General features: G+C 43.5%; 1 protein-coding gene and 1 long non-coding RNA gene across 2 annotated transcripts in view; one reads left to right on the top strand and one right to left on the bottom strand.

Annotated features, from left to right (window-relative positions):
• Positions 1-2,834: 2,834 nt before the first annotated feature.
• Positions 2,835-25,250, top strand: LOC114011079 (uncharacterized). The gene is made up of 4 exons (XR_008749833.1): positions 2,835-4,634; positions 13,720-15,296; positions 23,832-23,934; positions 25,104-25,250. It is a non-coding gene; the product is annotated as an uncharacterized LOC114011079 (long non-coding RNA).
• SMPD3 (sphingomyelin phosphodiesterase 3) overlaps positions 12,556-25,402 on the bottom strand; it is a 120,768-nt gene continuing 107,921 nt past the window's right edge. The window contains exons 5-8 of the mRNA XM_055818951.1: positions 25,077-25,166; positions 24,164-24,227; positions 18,717-18,879; positions 12,556-17,245 (exon numbers count right to left, since the gene is read on the bottom strand). Of these exons, the coding sequence (XP_055674926.1) occupies positions 17,144-17,245; positions 18,717-18,879; positions 24,164-24,227; positions 25,077-25,166 (419 nt within the window). The 3' untranslated portion in view covers positions 12,556-17,143. The remainder of the gene's footprint in view (positions 17,246-18,716; positions 18,880-24,163; positions 24,228-25,076; positions 25,167-25,402) is intronic.

Below are 25,402 nucleotides of genomic sequence, written 5' to 3'. Positions count from 1 at the left end.
TGGCAGAGGGATTTTTTTTTTGTTGTTGTGCTCAAAGAGCACACTGACTGTTTTGAAAGATACTTTAAACTTTTTTTGGTTTTGTTTTCAAAATATATAGTTGGGGGTGTAGAGAGGAACCTTTTCTTAAGGACAGGTATTCCTAACAGGGTTTATATACATATACACACATACTTGTTACCATCTGTTTCAGTGTGAAAGTCTGGTATTTTGGGGGTTTGAATAATGTTATGGAGCTGGAAAACAGTTGACTTTACTGGTTATTGCTTGGCATATCAATGAAGACACTAAACCTTATGCTAACATTAGATAAAAGTGAATTAAACGCATATATTTCTAGGCTTTGCTTTTGTCACTGTAAGATGAATGGAAAGTAATCTTCAGAGTGCACAAAAAGAAATCCCATGTCAGGCTACATATGTGTATTAGTGCACTTAATAGTGAGAAGGAAGCCGTTTAGCTGCTCACAGACTTGTGTAAGTTGTTGCTAGTATTAAACTGAAATGATGCACTGATGTTCAGATGGAGTCTGAGACGCTGCATTTTTCTGAAGAGACATTGGCCAAACAGGGGCCAAAGTCAGGGAAAGCGTAACTGGAGATTCGAAAATGTACATAATCAGGGTAATTGGAAGTGACAAACTGATGGTAGTCTGACTAGAAATGAAAGCAAGAGCTGTAGTCTAAAAACAATTGCAAATCTTTAAAAGATATGTAATATGCATTATATGATCAAAAAATGTGGCCTTATTGCATCAGAGGTCTAAGTAATATCTGCCAGTTTAGCTAAGTTGTATGTTGTTCTGTAATAGCTTATGTCCACAACTGAAGATTTCTTAGTTGCATTCCAAATCATGTTGGCAGAAATTGTAGTGTGTGACCATACGTGTGCAATGAATTCTGCTTTAGATGAACAATCAATTGGTGTATCCGTTTTGTATGTGTGACCCTATTAAGGGAAATAGAAAATCAATGTACTGCCTGTCCTAAATTCTGTCAGCCAGCCACAGCGGTAACTGCTTACCAAAGCTACTCCGATTTCCTCTGAGCAGCAACTTCAGCGTAGTGAAAGGAATGCCATGAAGAAGCCATGAGGGAGAAGGAGACTACTCTGCTTTGCTTTCCTGGTCACCATGATGCGTAACTCTGGTGAGTAGGAATTTCTCCTCTTTCTCTTCCTAAGAGTGTGATACTTACAGACCTGGAAGCCATCTGAAATATTCCTAAATTTTTCAGAGCTGTTTTCCTGATGAAGGTCTTAATAGGTGTAAGGAAGCAATGAAATACATGACTGATGGTTTTCACTAGAACAGAAATCCTGCAGCTCCTGCTGACATCTGTGGACTGCACTTTGCAAAACTTTACTTTCAAGATGCCTAACTTCAGACTCTTGTTTCTTATTAACATGGCTGGAATATGGAGGTTACTGTTCATTAAACAGTTGTTCCTAATTTTGCTACACTGTGCCTAGCCCACAGGAAGTATGGTGGCACAAATCTGTTTGTTACATGTTGGGAACATAAGCTGTATGATTTTAAAGGGAACAATAATATGGCCAGGCCTTTTAAATGGTAAAGGCCCTTTTTTTTTTTTTTTTTTTTTTAAAAAGTTGGGGGGGGGCAGGCACACAGAGGGCACAGAGACAATTGTGTGTGTGTCTACCCTGGCTTCTGTGAATTCTTCATGTTGGACTTAAAAAACTTTGTGTGATCTGTAAATCGCGTGGGAAAGAGCTGCTTGTAAGGGTTATAGTGGCTGTTCCTTATACATGTGTGCAAAACCAAAAAAAGTACTTCTGCCTCTGTCCTCTTCCACGGGGCGTTTGACTGCAAGCACACACGTGGGGGAGGAAAGCCACTTTATCAGGAAAAAACCCCATCTACTCAGTAGCAGCATTCAGACTCCTATTTGTTCTCAGGCCTGACAGAAGCATTGTGATGATTTGCTGAGTTGGCAGGGCTGCTGGCTACTGGTATCTTAGTAAGCAGAGCAAGACTCCTATTTTTTCTTGCAAGGAACTTACTCTGTGTAACCACCACAGGCAGGTTTTTTTCTAAATGGCAACAGGTTTGATCCTGACTAGGCCTGCAGGCGTAGATGCATGTTTTAATAAAAACAGGATCCCCTGCCACTACTGACCTAATAGTGTTACAGTTCATATATTGCATGACAGCCAGTGTATAACTGGCAGATTTTTTTTAATGTGGCACAAGAGATGCTTGTGCTAAAGATGCAGGTTTTATTCGGGTATTAAAAATAATCATAAATAACCAAGTTTTGCCGTTCACATTTAACTTTCCTGTTGTAGTTTTGCTGCAGAAGTAATAACTTTTCTGTAGCTCTGAACTGTAATGAACGTTTTACTAGTCCTTGGTGGTTATCATACCACAAATCCACGAGAGGGTGCTGAGAATCCACTTTTAATTTCTAGTGCGTTTTCAAATTGTGTTTACTTCAAATAAGGAAAAGTGTGCAGGTTTACAATGCAGCTGTCTTGTGCAAATAAAACGCTCATTTTGTTAGGAGATACACTGTGCATACATGCACGAAAGTGGAAAACCAGTACAAAAAGTGACAACTGCTAGTAAAACTAATTTGGACTTGCCCGTACCATAAAAACCAGGCAGGCAACAGTGTCTCATGCTGAATACCAAGAATTAATAATAATCTTAGGACAGTGAAATTGTCATGGTCCTAATGAAGGACAAGTCTTGCATTTTAAAGGGTGTTTTCTAAGTCATGGCAGCTGCAAGATTTGTTCCTTTATTTGCAGAACTGGTACCTTTTGTCTGAAGGCTAGGCAGTTCAAGGGCTAAGATCCTCGAGCTTGCTTTTCTCCTTCATTAGTCCCTTTGAAACTGCTCTGCGTAGGCTTCCTGCATTTAACAAGATAGAGGATGCAGTTCAGGACTAATTAATTTAGTCACTCATCTTTTGTATTCTATTTGTAGTTACAGCGGGTTGTTAGGCGAGGAAGAGACAGCTTCCTAGTATTAGATCTTTCTGGTGTCGACTGTGAGCTGAATACAGTGGGTGCTTGCATTGTCATTCTACCTTATTGACTCCACTGTCATTGCAAAATACTAATTTGGTTTGGTACTTAATCATTTTAAATCTTCACATTTCCAAGCATTTAATGCAGATTAACGATTAAGATGCTTCTCAGGGAGAGGTGTGTTGTGTCATCCCTGGGTTTTTAGATGAGAAAAAACTGTGTGCTTTGTGTGGGTGTTCAAGTATTTCATCTGCCCCAGGCTCGCTATAAGATTAGGGCCTCAGAGCTAAAAATGACTTGCTCAAGGCCACGCAGAATAAACTAATCCCCTGACTCCCTTGCTCTGCTTTAATCATTTGTTTTCTTAGCACAGCGTGATTTCAAATGGAGCCTTACGAGGTTTGACCGAGATAGAGCAGATAAAGGCTGAGAGGCAGCAGATCCTTGGATATCTCAGTAATTAAAACAATGGGCTTTTTAACATTTTTGAAAAAAAATATATAAATATATATTACATACAAATTATATTTTTAATCGATAATATAGATGTATTTACAAGGCTGTATAGGGCTTTGGTTTTGTCTTGAAAGGCTGTCATGAAGATGACCCACTTTTTTTTCCACTTTTTTTTCCCCCCCCAGCAGGATTCAGTCTAGGATTTGAGAGCCCTGAAGATGCTTCTTTTGTGGACAAGGGCACTAATGAAAGAATAAGAGCTGATTATCTTCCTGCATGCAAAGGGAAGGCCCTGCAATTGCAGCTCTGATGGTGCTCTTCGCAGTGGCGTGGGCACAGTCCCAGGGTATCTTAGCTCTGAAGTCAGGCACGAGAGCGGCCGCGTAACCTCCTGTTCTGCGGGGGTTTGCTGGAGCGCAGCTGTGTAAGTGTTTGCTCGGGTTTTTGTCTTTCGCTCCTGATCTTTTTCTGCGGCCTCTGGTCTTTCTTGCCTTGCGCATCCCTCTAGATGAAGCATCGCACTCGCGCTTTGGAAGGAGTGGGTGCTGCCGTTTGTGGAGCAGATCCTGCTGGATCTCTACTCCCATAAAGTGACTGAGAGAGTATTGGAGAAACCCATTATTCACAACGCGGAGACTCGGCAAATAAATCAAGCTGCAGCGGCGAACAGGGTGGGAGGGACGGGCCAGCAGCCTTCACCGCAGCGCTCGGAAGTGCCGTGTTTCTTCTCAGGTGCGGTGGTTCTGGAAGCGCTGAGGCGGTGGCCCGGCGGCCTGCGGGCGCGCTCCGACGGGCAGCCGCAGAGCCGCTGGTAGCGGAGCGCTGACGGCGGGAAGGGCGCTGAGCGCAGCCAGGTTAATTAGTAATAAACCGACTCGCCCGTCGCCTCCCCGGGCGGCCGTTTGGCCGGGGATGCCGAAGGACTCTCGGGGACCGGACCGGGCGCGCCCCCGGCGCCCCCTTCTCTCCCGGGAGCGCGCCTGCCCATGCCCGCCCAGGGCGCGCGCCCCGCTCCTGATTGGCCGAGCCCCCTCCTCAGGCGCTGGCCGCCATTTTGGCCTCCCGCCGCCTCGGGGGGGGCAGACATGTTCTTCCCCGTACCCCCCCACGCCGCCGCCCGCCGCCGCGCCGAGGGAGCAGCCGGTGTGGGTAGCGGCGGGCGTCTGCGCCGCGGGAAGGCCGCTGTAAGCCGGGCCGGGGAGGCGTTGCGCTGCGGGGACGGCGGGGCTGGGCTGGCCGAGCCGCGGCGGGCGGCCCCGGGCGTCGAGCGGTTTGCGGGCAGGGCCGGGGGGGCCCGCACCTGGGCTGGGGCTGGCCGGGCGTCAGCCCTGGCGGGTCTGCGCCTCCCAGCGAGCCCGGTCGTTTCCTACATTAAATAAGTTGTGTCAGCACCTGCTTCCAAAGTCCACGGGTTTGCACAAGGGAGCCAAAAAGAAAAAAACCCAACCCCAAATAACTTCAAGCTGAGAGGCCTGCTTTGTTACATAACTAGCAGTGGGACTTGAGTAACAGAAGTTCGTGTGTTGAGTGTGTCTGTGTGACTTTCGACTGAGGAAACCAAGTGTGTGTATGGGTAGGGAGCTGGTATGAAAAGAATATTCATACCATACAATTTTGCTTGGTATTTTGCCACGTGTACATCCTGGCATGCTGGGACGTTGTACCGAGCAGTGAGGACCAAGGCAGTGGCTTTAGTACTGAATGTTCATGACCCTGCTGGTAATGTTTAGGGTCTCTTATCTCCTCATCTGATGTTTAAGAGCTCTCCATAATACTTCTCACAGCCTGTTTCCTGTGAGTGGAGCCTCTGTCCTATGGCCTTTTAGTGGAAAACTTAAGCTTGTGAAGAGGAAAGAACGTTTTGAACACACTTAGCCTTTTTCTTTAGAGGTATAAAACATAAGACTTAATTTGTTCGGTTGTTTCTGAGCTTAGTTGCTTTTAGGTCTAATTTGCTGCAAAGTTTATTTTTTTCTTCTGGAAATGTCTTTACAAATAATAAAATAGGTCTAAACAGCTGTTTTCCAAACAACGCTGACCAACAAAAAGGCCGACAGTGTGTAAGAATTTTTTGTGGGTTCTGCCCCCTTTTAAGATACTTTTCTGTTACGGCTACCGTTTGTATCATAGCTTTCTTTGCCCTAGTGGGAAGAAGGGGAAGTGGGGGATAAAAAAAAATAGTTGCAGAGCCCAGTTTTGGGTTAAATTTAGTGTTAAGTTTGTTGTAAACTATAGACGCAAGGCTGAAAACTCAGGGGAAGGGTTCTTTATGTTAAAGTCTAATTGTCCCTAGCTTGTTTTAAAGCATTTTTTCCCCCGTTTTGAAAACAAATGATCATAGCAGCTTTGTCAAACCTCTGTTAAGTGACACGGATCAGCTGCAGCTGCCTACATCTACAGCTGCCTCCGTTACTATGTGTCTCTGGTAGCATCTTCTTAGAGTAATTAAAATGATCTTTGGACTCCAGATCTAAGAGTTTGATTCTGTTAAGAGAGTTTAAGTGATAGTCCCTTAAGTGACCCTTTTGGCATTGCTCCTCACTAAGCCTCAGCCTTGTTTAAAAATCAGCGGCCATCTCTTTCATTCTTCCAGCCTCCCTTACGCCCTGTTGACCAGGCAGTCAGTCCTGAGAGCAAAGCAGAGTTTGCAGAGACTAACAGGAAAGCAAGCCAGGAAGTCTCACAGTTGGGCAGGGATTTGTACTTGTCTGAAGGCACTGATGAGGCATGGGGGAAAGTGCGGTAAGATTGTATCGCAGTTACCTTGTGCAGCGTGTGTATGGTTAGAGAGCACTAATCCTCTGTCTCTAGGCGTAGCATGCCAGAGGATGAAGATCTTGGTGGAAGTATATGTTAATACATTGTGGTCTCATGTTGAAAACTACTGGTATATTGCATTATGATGGCTTAGTATGTGTTTCTGTCTTGTATGAAACCATTAGGGAAGTTGTATCTCTTCTCCTTTATGCATTAAATAAATAAATAATATCTTTTTTTTAGATTTCTCCCCCTGCCCTTCACTTTTTGCATAATACTGGCTAGTGCTCAACAAAAACTAGCACTTCCTTCTGTGTTGCACAGCAGAATAAATGAACCATAAGGTCAACTTCTACATTAAATGTTACTTTTTCACCTTTTCTTGCATTATCTTGGTGTGTACTGTGCAATATACATTAAAAAAAGCTCCAAAAAGGGAAGAAGGCAGACAGCGATCTAGGAAAGATCATGTGGTTGTGTTCCAATACAAAATAGGCTTGCTCTGCAGGTTTCATGGGTATAAACTCATAAAACATCTGATTTTTGAGTGTTTTGTTTTGTGCTTGCCATGGACAGGAAGCTCTTCAAGGCCAGTCTCTTACTGGATTTGTATGCAATGCCTGCACTGCCAGGCTATGGGTTTTATTTGATGTTTATAGACTATATGAATGAAACAGCCTGGCAGAGGTGTAAGTACCATTTCCCGTCCAAAAGGGGCACCAGCACCTTGGATCTTCTAAGCAGTTCTTCCTAAACCGGGTTAGTGTCAGGGCTGCATTATGGAGAGTTGAACTTCTCTTATTATTTGTTGTAGATATGTTGACATGCAGATGTGGTTGGCAGCATGTGCCGTGTTCCATAGTGCGGTAAGGATGTGGTGTAGTCTTTTTGGGTGCTCTTTAGCCCATTCTCTTTCTTTGAAGCCTCCCATGATGACAGAACGTGTTCCTGTTCAGGATGCTGCCATTTTTGTATTTGTCAGTGTGCCAGTCAGCTAGGCTGTGTAGTCTGCCTGAATAAATAAAGGTATTTTCTCACAGGAGATCATCTGTTCAAATCGATGCGCTGCCTTATATCCACTGCCAGCTTCCTGCTGCTTTCTTGGATGCTGCTGCCTGTATCCCTTTGCTTATGGGGAGAATATTCCACTTGTGTCTCTGCTTCCTATCTGGGAACTAGATACACTGCTCCATTGTTTACCTCCCCTTAAAAGCTGGGAGCTTTGACTCTCTTTTTGAGACAGTCTATATTTGCATTCCCTGGGTTGGCTGGGCAACAGCTAATCAAATAATTATGTTTAAAACAAAATTTAATAAAAAAGCATCTCTAAAACCAAAAGCCAGGTGTAGTCATGCTTTTCACCAACAAAACTAGTCAGCAATGTAAATACTGTGGAATGTTTCCCAAATAACTTAAGGGCCATTTAATCTTTCTTAATGTTCTTCACTTTTTTGTTGCTGCGCTGTTGTTTTCTTTCCTTTTTAGATGCTCTCATATCTTTGTAGTGTGTCTGCAGTTTGAGTGTCTCCTCTTTCCATTCCGTTTTCTTTTTCCATTCCCCCCTGCCCCCCCCCCCCTTCCCCCCCACTTTAAGTACAGTCTTCTGACCTAGAGCCTTGACAGGAAGCTATTCATACTTGAAGAGTTTCTGCTAGTAGAACCAGTTCTGACCATATTTAAGATGTGTATAAAAGTATCAGGGTTTTTTTTAAAAAGAATAAACTGAAGGTCCAGACAGATAATTATGCTTGGGCTTGTAAATAATCATAACCCAGAAGCAGAAAAAATTCTGTACTTTTCCCCTGTCCTCAAATCAAACACAGGACTGAGTGGGACCTTCTGGATTGCCCTGTATAGTCCCTTTATGTAGTAGGGCTTGTGCATAAAATCTCTCTTTAAAAATACATCAAACTCTTATTTTAAAAGCACTGGGGTTTCAGAGAGGAATTTTTGTTTGTTTTGCATTCCATTGTGGTCATTTGGAAGCTGGTTTTGAACTTAACTGGTCTCGTGGTCAGAAACCACCTTCTAATTGTCAGTCCCTGGGAACCCAGGCCTGGACAAGGACCTTACACTGGGTGTGGAGCCCACTGCCCAGCACTTAACCAGACTCAGCGTTTCTTTCTGTCACTGTATAATAAGTGCTACATTTACAGCTTCTAATTTGCTCTAACATTGGAACACACAGCTGCAGAACGGTGAGGCCAAGGTTTTTGCAGTGAGGTGGAAGGACACTCAAGGTCAGCTGTGGGCAAGAGGGGTCTCACTGCGGTAAGCACTGTTAGTTCAATAAAGCTGCAAAGTTCCAAGAACACCAGTCTGATAATTAATGAAGTAGCTGCAGCATGAACTCCTTCTTTTGTGCTTATTGTGGGGTACAAGACACGTTTTGTTAAAAGTCTGAGTTTGCTGTGGTTATAAATAACTTTCTCGGCAAATGTGGAAAAGAGAAATTATATGTAACCAAGGAGTAACAGAAAATAGAGTTTAAATACCTGTTTCATAACCGTCTTATTTTTTGGCTGAGATAATGGACCGGGCTGCATACTGAGAATTAGTTTATCTTATGTGATATACCTTTCATTAGAAATATATTTAGCGTAGTGCTTGGCACCATGCTAGGTTTAGGATTTTTTTTCAGTTGGTGCCTTGCAGACCTTGCAGCTGCCTTTTGTTCCTTGATATCCTGAAGGTCCTTACTCTAAGCAATGTAAAGCACCCTCTGTTGGCTTTGCTGAAGCTGGTGACGGTGTGGCCGGTGACTTCAGCAGAAGTTTTTAATTGTAGAGAAAGGTCCAGCTGGATTTTGCTGGATATTCAAAATTCTGGAGTGGCATTTGAGAGGTATTCAAGAATCTGTTGCAGCAAAACACAAAGGAGGTAACAATTATACCTAGTTAGATCCGAAAAGTTAGTGAGTTTTTTACCCAAATTGTAGTAGGGCTGAGGTGTTCAAAGTCGTCTGCTGATTTAGAAGTTCATGAACATCTTTAATGAGAACAACGGTACCAAATTACATGTCGTCTTCCCCTCATTGTGCGTGTCTCTTTCTGTTCATTGCAGTGGGATCTGTTCAAAATATACTGCCCTTGGCTGATTTCAGGTTCTGAACTCCCACATCGCTGCTTTTCAAATGCCACAGTGCTCGGCGGGTGCCCATGCAGGCGCTGTAGCATGCAATGCTGTGGTAGTGTTGGAAACCCTGCAGTTGTTTTTACTACATCATCTAAAATCTTAACATTACAGAAGTATTGTTGTGGAACAGAGCAGTTTTTACTGTAGTTGCATCCTGAACTCTATAAGAGTCATTCTGTTAGGCATTTGTGGAATCACAGCTCACAGGTTGAATGTGATTGGGGCGGGGAGGTGTCCATGCCCCCCCCCTTCACAAACATGTTGTTATCCTTCCTGCAGGCAGCTCTGTTTCTCTGGTGCAGCACTGCAATGTCTTAGCCATCATCTTCCATTTTATGTTGTTAGAGCAGAAGGATTTATACCAGTTACCAGCTAATACAGTGTTTAATGTGTGTATCTGTGAGGCAGATTCCATTTTAGTGGGTGGAAAGCGGTCAGAGATATCAATATTCAGTATACTAATGACAGTGCGGCATTCAGGATTACATTAAGGTCGCTATTGAGCTCATCAGACTGATGCATCTTGCTGGGATTTGGAAAAGTCAAAACATTTGCGAATAGGAATGGGACTTTAAGGCTTCTGGTTGCTTTAGACATGCTGCCATGACTTGAAGAGCTTTAGCAGAGCTTTGCAAAAACACTGTTGTAACAGATGTAGTGTAACAGGGAAACTGCTGTGAAGCTTGAGGCTTTTGTTGCAGTGTTTATACAGGTAAAGGATCTTGTGATGCAGCTAGCTTACCAGCTGTGCTGTAGCACTTGAAGCAGTTTGGAGTTGTTCTGCTGGGTTTGGCTTTGGAGAAGTCAAAGGTTTACTTAAAAAAGGTAAAGAGAGGGGGGCTTGGCAGTGGTGGAAATTTCACGTGTGTGTTGGCGAGTATGAGATGCCCATGTGGGGAGTGAGGGAAGGTGAAGCATCAGCTTATGGACTTTCCAGAGGAACAGAGTAAGCAGGTGCTCTTTTCTAGGAATGATGCAGTTTACAGACAGGAAAGCCATCTGAAAGCTAGTATGTTAATAGGAACATGTCCTTTTATTTTATGTGTTTATATTCAGTTATCTTATCCTTTAAAGCACACAGGAAGGCTGTAGCATTTTTATACTACAGTTAGTCTCCTCTTTTGTTTAGTTTAGTGTTTAGATGTTTCTTGGTGCCTAGGGACCATTTTCCTTGGCTGTGTAGTGCTGGGTGCTGTATAAAAGACAGGGCAGTGACACGGTCATGTGCCCCAAAGAGCCTGTGTGTCAGGCGGGAGGAGGGTGAGGGGACAGAACATGGTGCAGGCAGACAGGTCGGGCTCATGGGTTGAGAGGCAGGTGGTTCCAGCATGGGCACAGTGGCAGGCGTAGGGCTGAGCACAGCCTCAGCAGCACATACGATTTGCAGTACAAAATGTTCGTCAGACCTTTAAAGGGGTTTGGGCACATCTGGGAGGAGGAAAAGGGAATGAATTATACGGCCCAGATCAAATGTTGACAGAGATTAATCTTCTTTAGGTCTGTGTACAATGTGTAACTATCCTCAGATACCTTTTTCTTCTCCCTTTTTCTTCTAATCTTACCTGTCATTAATGCCTGTTTCTTCCTGTCCACATTTAATGGTTTTAAAGGAGCAGTTGTTAAATCTGCCATTATGTAAAAGATGAGAAAGGGGATTCTTGTTTTCCTGCCAGTCTTCCTAGCAAGTCCTGCTCACCAATTCACAAATGGCTGCTTGAAGCCTACCCTAAATGTCAGGGAAAGTATGGAAGCAAATGGGCGTACAGCTTCAGGAGCAGTAGACGGGAAATCTGGAGTAGTCAAAAACAACAGTAGAGAGTAAGAGCACATCTTTTGAAAGGCCAGGAATACGCAGACAAGCAACTTGAAAATGCAGCAGCAAGGAGAACTGGTACATCAAAGTATTAAATAGGCCTATTAAAAGAAGAGGGCTAGAAGATGAGCAGTTTCAGCAGCATTCTGAACAGGAACTTCAGTTGGATAGGGAAGTCTGTGTTTTAATAGGTGCTTTGCCAAGCGAATCTGTAAAACAGCCAACGAGGCAGATGGCATCGCAGTTACAGTGCTGACTGGCAGGCAGCTGTGGGCATCAGTTCATAATAAACAACACTACAGCTCCCGGGGCAGAGGGAGCAGGAAGGAGTTACAATGTTCTGTACTTTCTCCTCTTGGTTAAATGCCTGGAAGATACAAACTGTCTGAGAAATGATTGTTTTACGTCTTGTGGTCCTGTGGCGCTTCATGGAGCGGAACCCGCTGGTGAGCCACTCAAATAATAATGTAAAAGGCAACAACAGAAGAACAGATGAGGTACTGCAGGAGAGGCACATGCTGGCCTCCCACCGCTGGACAATGAGGTCTGCCAACGTGCAACGCAACGGTAGTGTCAGCACGCAGACAAACCCCACCTGTACAGCAATGGAGGAAGCCACAGAGCTCCACCTCTAACATCCTGTCTCACAAGATGGAGCGGTTCCTTCCTGAGCTTATGACAAGAAGCTTGTGTGCTGTGCTCTTCCCTAATCACTTGCATTCCACCGATTTCCTCCTCTCTGCTTGTGGGAAACATAAATTCTTCCAGGTGGAGGCTGCTGTAAAGGGCTCTGAGGACTGTTCAGAAAGACTGAATCAGTACAATGGATTCTTTTCCCTTGACATGGTTTTGTTAAATCACTGGATTTCTTAAGGACAGATGTATGGGAAGGGAGTGAGGGGTTTTTTCTTTTTTAATTATCTTTGATTGGGCAGTATAAAGATAAAAACCTGCTGTTCGTTCAGAGACTGGATAACCGTTGAGATGGTAAGAGCACAGCTGCATAGTAAGAAACTGTTCTTGTGGCCTTGGGTCAAATGCTAGCAGGATGCAGTGCAGGGCGGATCTCCTCATACCCAGAGTGCGGACTGGCATGAGATGCGGGGTTCAGGCATGCGGTGGGCACCGCCAGGGCTTGGGTGAGGGCTGCAGGCCTTGCAAACCGAGCGGGGTGCATCAGTGCAGGGGGATGTCCACTGCAGAGGCCACAGTGGAGGGCGGGCGGACGAAAAGCACTGGTTTCTTTCACCCTTTATTTCCTGCAGATTGACCAGAATAGGCATAGCGCAGTGAGACCGTACTTGACCCACCCACTAGACTGCATCTTAAGAGTCAGATTTCTTGTTAGTGACGTCAGACTCCGCATCACAAAACCAGAAAAAGTGGACTGGACAGAATCATTTGAGCCTTAAAATTTTATTATCTTGTTTGCATCAACCAGTTATTCCTTTCAGCACCAATAAAAGACAAAAACCCCTCCCTGTTGTTCAAAATACCTTGTTTCTATCAGGTCTGAGATTGTGGTTTTCTTGCAGGTAAAGAAACCAATGAAAATATTTAAATTTTTCTTTTTTTTTTAATACATTTATAACAAAATGTCAGAAGGTGTGTGCTTACCATATAAAAACATTAGGTTCCATAAGGATACAATACCGAAAAAATCATTGAAATAAAAAAGGTTATTCTTATAGGATTTCTAAACCTCAGCAATAATACAAGTCTTTAAAAGCATCAAGATTATATTTAAAACAAGATGGCATGGAAAAATGAGACCTTCAGTAACAATTTGACCCTTACTGGAGTGGATGATAAAATTGGGAGTTTTTCAAAGTGCTTGAATTGTATTTCTGTTCTCATCCTGTAGTGCCAGGAGGAGGTAAAAACGCTTCGTTTCTGAGCTGATGATATGTGCTGACACTGCTGTGCTGCCGTGTGATCCCAGGGCAGCTCAGAGACCAAACCAGGGACAGTCAGATCGGCTTAATCTGGACCACCAAACAAAGGCCGTTTAAAAAGAAAATAATTCTTTATTGGAATTGCAAGTTCCTTACATCTTACTGTCTTACCCAGTCAGTAGGACTGAGGGTGTAGCCAGGCCAGCTGAGAGTGCTTCAGGGGCAAAACCTTGTAGCACTAGCAGGAGAGAGGTGAACTCGTTCCCTGGACAGCAGGCCGCAGGCTTCTCCTTGGAGCCCATCAGGTTACGTTTGCATGCTTTAGACAGCGTCAGTTAAGCATCCAGTTTGTGATGGAATGAAACTAGTTGGCCACCACGTGAACTAGTTCTAGTAAACGCTTTTTCAAATAGCACTGAGCTGCACACTAGGCATTACTGCCCTGGTATTCAGGGACTGAGCTGTGGTGCAAAGCAGGTGGATCATGTGTCCTTCAAACAGTGCACGGACTAACTGGATGTGAACGTGCCCGAGGGGCTGTGTTCTGTAGGTCCTGTTTTTGAAGTGATCTAAAGGTACCAGCTTGGTAAGGACCTGATGTCCTTGAAACTTCTGGAAGTTCTTAGTTTTTGGCTGTCCTCATTTGTGTCTTTTGTTCACTTGTTCTAGAAGTGCTGTTGTAAAATGCAAATTGAACATGAGAAACAGAAGATGCTACCGAGCTTTTATAAAAACAGATGACGCTTCATCTACAGTATCCCTGTTGAGCAGCAGCTATTAAACCAAGAATAGCGTTACCACCCACTTCTTGAAGATACCTGAAATTGCTGTACAGAGTGGGGTAAGCATAGTAGAGTAAGCTTAACTCATGTTTCTTATAAATAACATCCTACTGATAAACGGGGTCATGCTGTCCTTAAGTGAAGTGGGATTGACATCTGAAAAGGCTATCCAGGCTTCGGTTGCCTGGGCATGTTGTCACTCCCCCACCCCACCCCCCTTTTATTTAAATGCAAAGACTCTATTACGTAGTATCTGTCTAAGGCTTGCAATGATTGATATCCTGCGGTACAGGCGTTGCTTGAATGATTCGCTGTGAGACAGTCTGTGGAGCTGTGGTGGTAGTGTAGACAAACCTTGTTTTTCTCCAGGAGGTTACTCCCCTGGGAAGGGAAGCCTGTTGGTTACAGTTCACCGGTACAGCCGCTCTCTGACTCCTGCAAGCATACCAAGGCATCGGAAGGCACAGGATCAATGCAAAAAAGCAAGGAACATCTGTACAATGGTGCTGCAATGCTGTACCTCCCAGCATCACTCTCTTGCAAAGTTAGATCCTTAAGACAGTAAATTAGTAAGAACTACCTCAACTGATTAAATGTATGTGTATTGTTTAGAGAGAACACTTTACGACTGTTTCTTGATCACTGAGAATCTTAAGAACATCACAATCTAAAACGGTCTACTTCAGATTTGAAAAAATGTTTCTCAAAAAGTTGACAAAAGTGCCTGGTTTTTAGTCAGCACAAAGCCACAGAACTGATTTAAAAGTAATTCAGACCTTATTAGTTTTACTGTAAATAATGTAACATTGTTTGGCAGTAGATTTACGATTAGATCCCACACAGTGTCAAATTCAGCTCCTGCAACTGATACTTGGTGAAGTTGATATCAAATTGTAAATTACATTGTTAGGAAAGCTATTAAAAATACTGTACCTTATATTTAATCTTACTAGTGAGAAATAGCTGCTGGGCAGCACACAAATTGCTACTGATACTGTTTGGTTTTTTTAAAAAGGTTAATAAAATACAAGCAAGGTAGAAAATAGGATTAAAAGCACTGTTTCAGGTACAAGTTTTTCTGAACTGGGTGAGAGATAAGAAACCAGAAAAACACACTGCACATATGTGCACCCTCTGTATAAAGAGAAACGTACAAAGTGGGAAACTGGTGGTGCACTGGGATAGTACACTGAAGTCTCTGATGCTGTAAACTTGAATTCCGAATTTTATCAAAAAGGGGAATTGAGTCTGGTTCCATTTTTGAGTCCCCGTGGGTTACACTTGCAGACTACCCCGTGGTTTGGCACAGTACACTTGGAAGAGGCAGTCTCTGCTGAAGGGACGCTAGGACTGGAAGAGGAGGCGTAAAACATGTCAAGACCGGGTGCAGTGGGAGAGCGTGAGCAGTGGTCTACTACCTACTGGGAATTAGCCAGCGCTGTTGGCCTGGTACTTTCAATACTGGTAAGAGTTTTCACTACTTGGAAAAATCAGGCTGATGTAAGTAAAAGTTCTGTTGTTTACCATAGCTACTTAAGCCTGTACCAGAGGCTGTGCAGACTGGGATTCCTAATTTAAATCTATTCTGATTTAGCGCAGGCTGATTCCTAGTAGGTGTAAACTAAACCACAACAAGAGCATCTCAAGGAGTTTGTGGCCAGCGTAACTAAAACAGTTGACTTAATGGAGTAAGTATTTAGTATTAGATTAACTCTTCTCTTTTTTAATACAGGGAATTTGTCATGTAAGAGGTAATAACCCTAAAATGGAACAGGAAGTAGGCAGAAGAAACGAAGTATCGGTTAAAATGCAAGGGGTTACATTGTTACATCTGCAACACAAACTGGTCTGATTTTAATTCCCTAAAAAAAGGCCAGGTCTTGCTATGGACCCGAGTCTCAGCTTTTCCTCAGTTTTGTTAAGGTTACAGAGGCTGGTAGGTCAGGTCACAGGAGTAAGATGGCAGAAGGGAGCCCCATGTTTGAAGAGCTGCAGTGGAAAGAACATTATGAATTAGATGGCAGGACCCCTGTTAAAGTCTGTGAGTGCGTAACAAACGGAGAATTGTGTCTCACAGACATTAAACAAACCCTCTGCTCCAAGGAAGTAGCCACTGAAGGCCGAGAGTCACAGTTCTAGTCTCTACTCTAACTAGCCATGCTACACTTCCCCTTTAAGTGTACCGATTCCTTTAGGAAATTGTTAGGTTATCCTGCCTTATCCATCATACACTGTTCTACACTTTTTTTGCCCCCAAATGTCACTTATGTTTATTTTAACTCTAATATCTAGCATGCATTTTACAAGCTATTTCCCACTTACTCTTTCTAGCTAAGGCAGAATGTTGGCTCTGGTGTTACCAATGGTACTACAGGAATCTATTCACTCTACTGTAACATACATATCATCCCATACCATAATTCAGAACTGCCCCACATAGGGGAAAGAAAGAAAAGACATTACAGGGGAACTATATTTCTTCTTAAGGGAACAAGTTGCGCTTAGAAAGCTAAAGGCCTGATTCTGGAGTCATTATTCAGACAAAACACTTCATAGTTTCAGTGGGAACACAGCTGGAATAAGGGTAGAACTGCATTTGTAAAGTCTTAATTCCAAATCTTTTAAGTATCCTTAAATTGGACAGGAAGATACTGGTCTGCAAATTGAATAGAGTGTGTGTGTGTTTGTTTTAAGATCTATCTGTAATGACAGAAGGGTTTGCCAGTCCCAGAATGCCTCGCTTTGGCTGGTATCTGATTTTTTGAACTCACTTCCATTCTGATATTCCCCATGGTATCTTACTATTTTATCTCAGAGTGGCATGCAGTGCGGGCGCATGCTACTGATGCAAGCACGCTACTACAACTTTTAACAGGCTAAAAAAAGAAAAAAAGCTTTAGCTTCTTAGTTATACAAAGAAATTATGCAAAAAACCATTGAGCAGCACTAACTCACAGACTAATTACAAACTAAATTGTGCTATATATTAGTATAAAAACATGTTTTAGTAAGAATGGCACTGGTTCAGAAGGAATTAGGATTTCCATCTTGGTTCCGTTCGGTCCACAGTGAAAGCATTGGAGTACAGGCCTGCCCTGTTGCCTGAGCAACTTGTGACAGTGGCTTTTGGCCACAACCCCTTCGTTTCTCCCCTTCTTATATCCGCCACTGTTGGTACGTTCTGGGAGTAGCCCAGGTCAGGTCTGGTCATCTTTCCTAATGTGGCACCAGAATAGTTCGTTCTTATCCTCTGATATTTTCTTAATATCGTTAAACGTTTCCCTCTTCTAAGCTCTCAAAGCTGGTCCGTTTTAAGGGTCGTCTTCTCCTGTAGACACCATGAGGCGCATTGCTACTGGTAGGTGGTCTGTCAAGCCTGCTAACTGGGTAATAAAGCTGAACTCTTCCACTTCCTGCAGAAGGAAAACAAAAGTAAGGAGGAGGGAACTGGAAGACTGGTCTGTGATACCGCACACCAGGACTCAGCTGTTATACCTCTTTTTGGTTTACTTTGAACTGTTTCAACTGTATTAGTAGATGTACGGGCCTGGTCCAGCTTGGCTGGGCTGACGGTGAGCTGTCTGCCCCACGGAGCATGTCAGTGTGTTGCGGCGGATGGGCTGAACCGTCCCTGTGACACACGGCTGAGCTACCCTGGATGAAATCTGTGGCACCTTTGCTTCCCACGTACGCTAACAGCTGTGTTGTTCCAGGCAGACCGATCTGTAGTGCTGCAGTAGGTACCTGTGTGTGAGGGAGGAGGCACTCCCCTGGGAGGAGGCGCTGGCCACACCGTGCCATTCAGCACGCAGCTAAAAGGGAAGCCTGTCCTCACTAGATTGAGGTGTTCAAATTGGTGGGAACTCCAGGTGATTGGGACCCTGCTCCTGGTGTCTCTGAGTGCCAGCTTTAATTCTGGCAACACTTTGTAGGCCAAGTTAAAGTTCTATAGGAAATACCGCGTGCTTCCCAGCCTCGGAAAGCTGGATGGAGGAACCCTGACGCTCACCTCTGCAATGCAGTTGTTCCCTCCTACAGCAGGTGCTTACTTTGCTGGTCCTCTGGGAAGTGCTTCCATGAAGCACAGATATTTTAGTTCTCTTTATGCTGCCAGCATGAGCCTTATCAACGACCTAATCTGGGTCAGAACCATTCAAGTATTGGTTTTGCTGCTGTTTGTGCAAACCTAAGATGGGTTTACCATGTAGATGCACCCTGAGCAATTGTGCATCTGAGACGGGAAGCCTCAGAAGAATTTATCTGCTAAGCTGCTGCGTCCACAGAGTGCATGCAGACAGTACAGACTGCGGTATCATGCCCTGAGCTATGCTGAACTGCTCTGTTGCCGCAGCTGCGACAGGGTACGGTAAGTGTGAACTAGTTTCTCATTTTCCTCATGGAATTCTGTATAAGGCATGGCCCTACACCAGGGAGCAGACAGTGCGCTACAAGTTCTCATTCTGGTTGGCCCATGTAAAAATCTGCCTGTGTATCGCAGGCTTGTAACTGAGCTTGGTTTTCATAGGCACAGTAAGAGCATCCAGACACTTGAAAAGATAAAAAAATATTCAGACTGCTGGCATGGAAAACATTAGCCAAAACACTTGGTCTGGCAAAAGTTTAGGGAATGAAAACAGGGATTTTTCTTTGGTTTTGAAGAGCGCTGCATCTACCAGTGTTGCTACCAGAATCCCTGTACTCATCTTAATTTTGTTTATGCACTAGGTTTACAAACTCAATACTTACATGCAGAAGCAGAAAATAGCAAAGCAGCAAGCTCTCCTTGGAGTATGAATTTGATCCCAGGCAGGGCAGGCTGCAGTGCCATCCAGACAAGTTTGTTGTGTGAGTTACGGCTCTGTTTTTGCCAACTCTGAAACTCACCACTTTCCACTCCAGGTAGAGACCTTCCTCTGTATAGAGCATATAGTCGATCCTCCTCCCATTTCCTTTCAGTGATGCCTTCCTCCCCTTTTGACTGGAGCTGTGGTTCTTGCTGGTGGGATAGACTAAGTATCCTTTCCTTCCTTCTTCACTTTCCAGTACTCTGTTTCATCAAAAAACAAAACAAGTGCTTTAAATGTTTGCTCCTTCCATCCCTTTGTGCGTTACGCTAGCTTGTCTCGAAATCCCTGGTAAAGGTAATGCCTGTCCAGAAGGACTGTGAAGCTCATAAAGCACATCTTCCAAACGTGTTTTGCAGTACGAGGCTGTACTAACTGCTGACAGTGCTCTTAAAGCCTCATGGCGGGTCTGGCATCGCTGGTGCTGTACTGGTGGACCTACCCTTGTAGCCTGGAGGACACCTGAGGCGAGGCCCTTGCCTGCCCGCTAGCTGCAGTATATTGCAGCCCACAGCCCCTGCGCTGGTTTCCGCTGTTGCTGCATCTAGCAGACTGTTCCATGGGTTACTGCAGAACAACCCTGAGTGCTCTGATACAAACCTCTCCGTTCTGATCAGAGCAGCTCCTTCGGAAATGCAGACAACCAGGTTCACAGACAGGGTACGGATGAGGAATGGTTTTCAGGAGCAGACATTTGGGCGTGTGGTAGTTGGTTTTGTGCAAGCCTCAGCATCAGATTACTGTGGTTTGGACCCTGAGCTCTTGCTTCACTAATAATGACAGCGCAATTTGTTTGATTCCTGTGTGTGACACCCACTAAACACCTCTACAGAGCTGCACTTACTGGGTGGGTGTGGTAGCGCTGCCTCCATTTTGCAAAGAGAATATGCAGCCCCAGACCATATACAGAAGCAGTCAGAATGAAGAACCAGTTTTCTAGGTACCAGTCTTGTGTTCAGGCAAACAGTAAGCTGCAGCTGTCCCACCAAGATGTTTAGTTTGGGTGCTTACACCTTAACAGTAGGTTTTATGCTGGAGACTATTAAGGCCCTGAGGAACTCGTTAGCCCTGCTTTGAACGTGACTTTGGACCAGATAACCCACAAAGGTCCCTGTCACTCTATTTTTACGATAATTCGATGTTGCTGTGCTGTTCTGTATTGTTTTGCTGTTGTGCTGCTTTAAAAGGAAATTCTGTTTACCTCCTCGTATTCTATTTAAACGACGTACCAAAAGAACGCTACAGGCAGCAGGCACCACTGCGCATGCAAAAGCGGGAACTGCCCCTGTAGGGCGTTACGCAGACAGGTAACTATCTAGTACAACCACAGCTGGTTTGCTGTGCGCAGAGAGGGACAGCTTAGGCTGTGGTTTTGCTGTCTGGCTTGAAGCATGAACAAAGTGCTTTCAAAACCACCTCCCTGAAAATTATTCTCCTTCACTTTCACTTACCGGCCAAAACCTGAGCTCAAGGTTCTGTGGTTTCCCTTGTAAGAGTTGATTACGCCATTAAGCTGCTACATCAACTGTCGCAGGAGAAACACTGAGCCATGAACTTGGGTCCTAGCAGATACAAAGCCTTTAATTTCACCTTGGAAAAAAAGTAAGATATTTTTGATCACCCAGTTCTTAAGACTCGACTCTGGATGAGTTTTATGGGGTTGGGTTTAGGAATTTTTTAATGCATGCATGTGAGCACACAGAACGAAGGAAAAACAAGAGACAAAACACCAGACTCTTGTGATGTGTTTTAATGTTTGAGATTCAAATGGATCCTTCATCAAATTTTGTCTCTTGGGAATGATCTGAATGGTGGCAGAGAGGGCACAGCACATGCTACAGTCGTGTTACGATCTGTAAGTTTGGGTCAGTTGATATATACTTCATGGGTCTTCAGAAGGTGACAGTGACAAAATTCTGGTCACGTGGGTATTTATCAGAACTTTTGTTAACCCGCTTTGGACTTGGTGAGGTCTTGAAGGTTCTCAGAGTTTACTGTAACCAGTTGATGACAGTAAGTTTCCTTTTATGTATTACTCAGTTTTAGACTGTCATCTAGTAACTCATGCTAAATTAGGTTACGATCTGCACCCCGTTTGCAAGCTACAGAGAGCTACTGCAGATGATTCGCTTTTTTTTTCTAGATTCAAGAAAGCAAGCTCTTTGATGGGACTGACCTCCTTCAAAAACTGTATTTATATTTGGCAAAGCTAATTAAGTAACAAAGTAGAAGAAACTGCTGATTAGCACTGCAGTACTACTGCAAAAAAATCTGATCTGCATTAATTTAAAAGATGGATTTGTTTTAGCTTCAATTATGTCCTTTTAAAAGTCTGTGAACGCTGGGCATTCACTTAACTTGCACAACTGCTCATGGAACAGAAACGTTGATTTCAAATACATGAGGAAAACAACTTCTAAATGTGTGTGCATCTACTCCTGACTCAAACTTGGAGCACCTTACATGCAGTGGTTTGTTGTTTGTCTCTACAGAACTAGGCACAAGTACTGGACATATGGCTATGCTATGCTAACAGTTAAATGCTAACAATTTAAGTGAACATAACTAATTGTGACTGAGTTGCACAAGTAAACGTGAGTTTTGGCAGTGTAATTATGTTGATTCATAGGACACAAAAAAAGGGAGGATAAAGAGTAGTTGGAACTTTCTTTTTTCCTTGAAAGGTTTTCAGTCCCAAGTAACTCTGAAGTTTAGACGTATGACAATTCTGTCACACGGCTCTGTGGCCAGCAGCTGGTTTGTAGTGCTGACCACAGCTGCCACGAGCAAAGGAGCACGAAGGGCAGCATGTGTAAGGGAGCCATGAAGCTCAAGGGACCAGCTCTCACTTAGGTGAGAAGCACCTGAGCTAAGGAAGACTTCTCTTCCTGCCGTTGCAGCCTGGTGCCCAGAACTGTGAGCCACTGCCCAGCAGTGGAGACTGGAAAAATGTTGCATTTCCAGCTTGTTTCTTAGCTGTGCTGTAACGAGCTCTCCCGTGCCAGGCTCTGTTCAGGGTTCAGGGATGAAAACAGGCTTATGCCAGTGCTTTGCGTGACGGTGATGATGGTCTTTGTGAGATGAGATTATTTGTGTGCGTTTCATGAAGCCTTTCTGAACAGAAGCTTGTGTGGCTTCCAGCACTGTGGCAGGGCCCAGATTGTTACATCTAGCTTATTAATTGTTCTATAATTATGACTTGCTCATTATTTGTACCGAGTATGTTGTTCTAGTCTGATGTTTTACGTACACTGTACTTAACATGAAAGAGATATTTAAGTACTAGTTGTTCTGCTGCTTTTATGGCCTAATTAGTTTAGTAATGTGAACTACTTAATTTTATTTATAAACTAGAGAAGAGTGCTGATGAAGAAATAATTCTCTGGATAGCTTACGTTGCTGATTTAAATATCTGTTTCAAACGTCTGTAACATTTTTTCAAGATTTATTGAAAAATTTGAGAACAGATCAGTTTTAGGCTGAACCCTGTTCTGCTGTGTGTATGTATGATACCAGTTAGCTAGACAGTGCTCCACAGCTTCTGTGCTATTGAAGATTTTAATGTCTTTAAAGCCCACAATCCATGAATGGCTTTAAACTTTACTGAACTTACTGGTAATTTTGATGTTTACCAGTTCCTTGGAGAGATGGGAGGCCAGGCTCTCTTGGCCGCAATGGTTTCTTTAATATATAAGCACCTCTACGTAACGTACAGATGCAGGTCCCTGTTGCCCTGCAGAGCTGCGTACAAAGCTAGTGGGGTTTCTGGTCCAATAGAGTGTTTTTTCATCCGTTTGAGAGAATTACAACGTATTGCAGAAAACCGAAAGCCACATTTGGTAGGCCAGAAGTCTTACGTGTATGGGGTTACCAACACTCAAGAGTGTTTCCCAGTTGTCTCATACTGAGGTGCTGTACGTACACATAGGTAGTAGGAGTGATACTCTATTGATCATTTGATGGCTTTTTATCCATCAGTCATGTATTTGCAGTGGAACTTAATTACTGAACACAAGTAGCTCTGCAGGGAATAAAACAAAATACCCCAAAAGTAATTTGGTGACAGATTGTCTTAAAAGGTGGTTTGAAAACGCAGGGGCTTGGGTTTGTTTTGGTGTTTTTTTCAAGTTATTTTTTTAAAGAGCTCCAAGCCTGCTCTTGGAACTATAAAATAGAATGTTACACCCACATACAGATTTGCATTTGCAAACTTGATTGTAGGGCCAAATTACCTTACTTTTGCTTTCCAGAAATCCCTTTCACATGTACCAAATTCACGTTTTCAACATGTGAATAGAAATGCCTGAAAGTTTTGCAGGCTCTCGAACGTGCAAAGCGTGACTTGCTGTAACAGATCCTTATTTTGAATATAAACTAAGCCAAACCTTATGTCTACAGTTCAGTTTCTTTGTTCAAAACGGATACAAAGATGACTTCAAGGGGTAGCCTCAGCTAATATATTCAACTAAGTGTCTGTGCAGTGTACCGAGTGAGTAAATATGCCAACATAAACTGTGCCTCTATAATGTACCATTTCCATTATGTGTGTTAACTGAAGCATCTGCACAGCCTCATTAACTTTATTAACTCAAATAACTTTACCTCTTTAGTATATTTTGGTAACGAACAGCTAGAGCATCTTTTATAGTTAGTCACGCTAACAACATACTTAGTCCATTAAACTAGCCTTCAAGGTCGAGAAGGTGCAAAAGGATTACTACGTTAATTAAATAATTAAATGCTGCTCTCGAATATACAAAGCTTATTGATTTCTCTCCACTGGCATATTATTTAACAAACAGTACAGGTATTCAAGAAATTTATCTTAAGACTTCTGCAAATTAAGTTGTTTTCTTATTTCTCTGAAGTCCACTAGCTGAAACCAAAGATACCTGTCTCTCAATGTCAAACACTCCTCAGAAGTAATGCTGGTCAAGTATCACTAACAGAAATTAAGCTATAGTCCTAGTTACATCTGAAGTGCTATTTAATTCCTCTCTGTATTTGTGAGCTTGCGTTTTTAGGTCTATCACATTCTGCAAGCATTCTAGAAATGGGTAGTTAGTTTTTGAGTTGGGGGGTGGTGTTTTACACTTTCGGGTTTTTTTTTTTATTTGAGGAATACTACCTTTCCTTTTGTTGCTCTTCGTTACAGGGCTGTGACCAGCGAGCTGGCTGCCTGCAGAAAGACTGAGACAAGCTGGCCACGTACCCTTTTCAGTAGCGCTTGGAGTTTCCTGTCCTATGGGCCTGTCCAGGTAGGACCAACTCTAAAGACAAAACCACTGCCTGCAGTTGCTCTCATCTTTTTACCCATTGAAGCCAGTTCTGTTAGACTGAGAAAAGCAAACACTTCTCCTTCCCTTTTTTTCCTCTTCCCCAAGTACCCCTGAGTAAAAAAAAATGTTTGGTGGTTTGTAGGTTATTTTTAACAGTCTTTTTTTAAGGAATTTTCTAAAGCATGTAAGAGTTTTAGGAATCGCGTACTTCTGTAGGTTATCTGGAGTGCACACTTCTTCATCATATAATCCTTCGGGATCCAACAAGGTACCTGTAAACAGAAAGGGAGATGTAACTGTCCCAGCGTATGTGACCTGCCTCTCCAGAAGCTTCTGGGGGTGGGGAGCTGTGACGGCAGCATCTGTGCGGGCAGAGGGGACTGCTCGGAGAGCTCTTTGTGTTCCCTTCCCCTCTATCCTGACCTCCCTGCTGCCTGCCACCTTTCAAACCGTGGCCTCTGCCCTTCCGGTTTCTCAGCCCCAATACCTGATTATTTTTTTTTTTGTTTCTCTGCTACAGCAGAGTAAAGCCACGTTATTAAACAGTTCTGCATTCTTGCCTTTACTATCTCAGTTATAATTACTCCACTAGAGGAAGTCTAATTCCCAAGTTAAGATTTCACCAAGTTCAGCTGAGTTTCACCAACTATGAATATCTTGGAGTTGCATGAAATCTTTTACAAGATGAACCCTACAGGTTCGTAGCACTGAATTGCTTTGTTACATCCTCAGTTACGGTATTTATAGAACACCACATGGAACATTCTGATCAAAAGCTGCAGAAAGTACAGAAACAATGATTTGGCCTCCCCCCCGCCGCCAAAGTAATCTAGAGATTATTGTTAAAAAAGCAGAACAGGTGTAGGAAGGCATTCAGGCAGCTTGATACGCAAGTTCTAGAATGTGGACTGAAGTTTGAGATCTCTGTTTGGCTCTTAATTAAAACTCAGCGAGACACGGTTAAGCTTTATAAAATGTATGTTGCAGAAATAGCCCTTGTAAATACTTGGTGTCCACCAAATTCTTACTGCCAGTTAGCTGAGCTACCTGCTGCTTCCAGAGGTCGCCTGAGTGACACGACAAGTAAATGTTCACACACCGATAGCTCGAGAAGGTCTTACCGATTGCCCATGGTTTATCCTCCCCAGGACCAATTCGACATGGGTCTTTGTAGTGTGTAAACAGAGAATGCTGTTGCTCCAGCTTGTCCTCTGCAGGGAAAGAAGGAGCCCAAGAAAAGGCGCATCAGCTACATGTTGTGAACCTGTGGATAACTGCGTGTTCTGCCCCAGCAGAAAAGGCAAGTCCTCCTTCCTACTCACTGTACGTATATAGTATAGGTTGCATTTGAACTGGTTCAGTAGTACCTTTACTGCATAGCAGTATCTTGTCTTGATCAGAAATTTCAAGAAATGACTGCTAATGACAGTGCTTCCTGCAAAGCCTT

The sequence above is a fragment of the Falco peregrinus genome, chromosome 14 (assembly GCF_023634155.1).
Source record: "Falco peregrinus isolate bFalPer1 chromosome 14, bFalPer1.pri, whole genome shotgun sequence".
Classification (NCBI taxonomy): Eukaryota; Metazoa; Chordata; class Aves; order Falconiformes; family Falconidae; genus Falco; species Falco peregrinus.
Note: the sequence above shows the minus strand (reverse complement) of the source record. Positions and strands in the feature narration are given on the sequence as shown.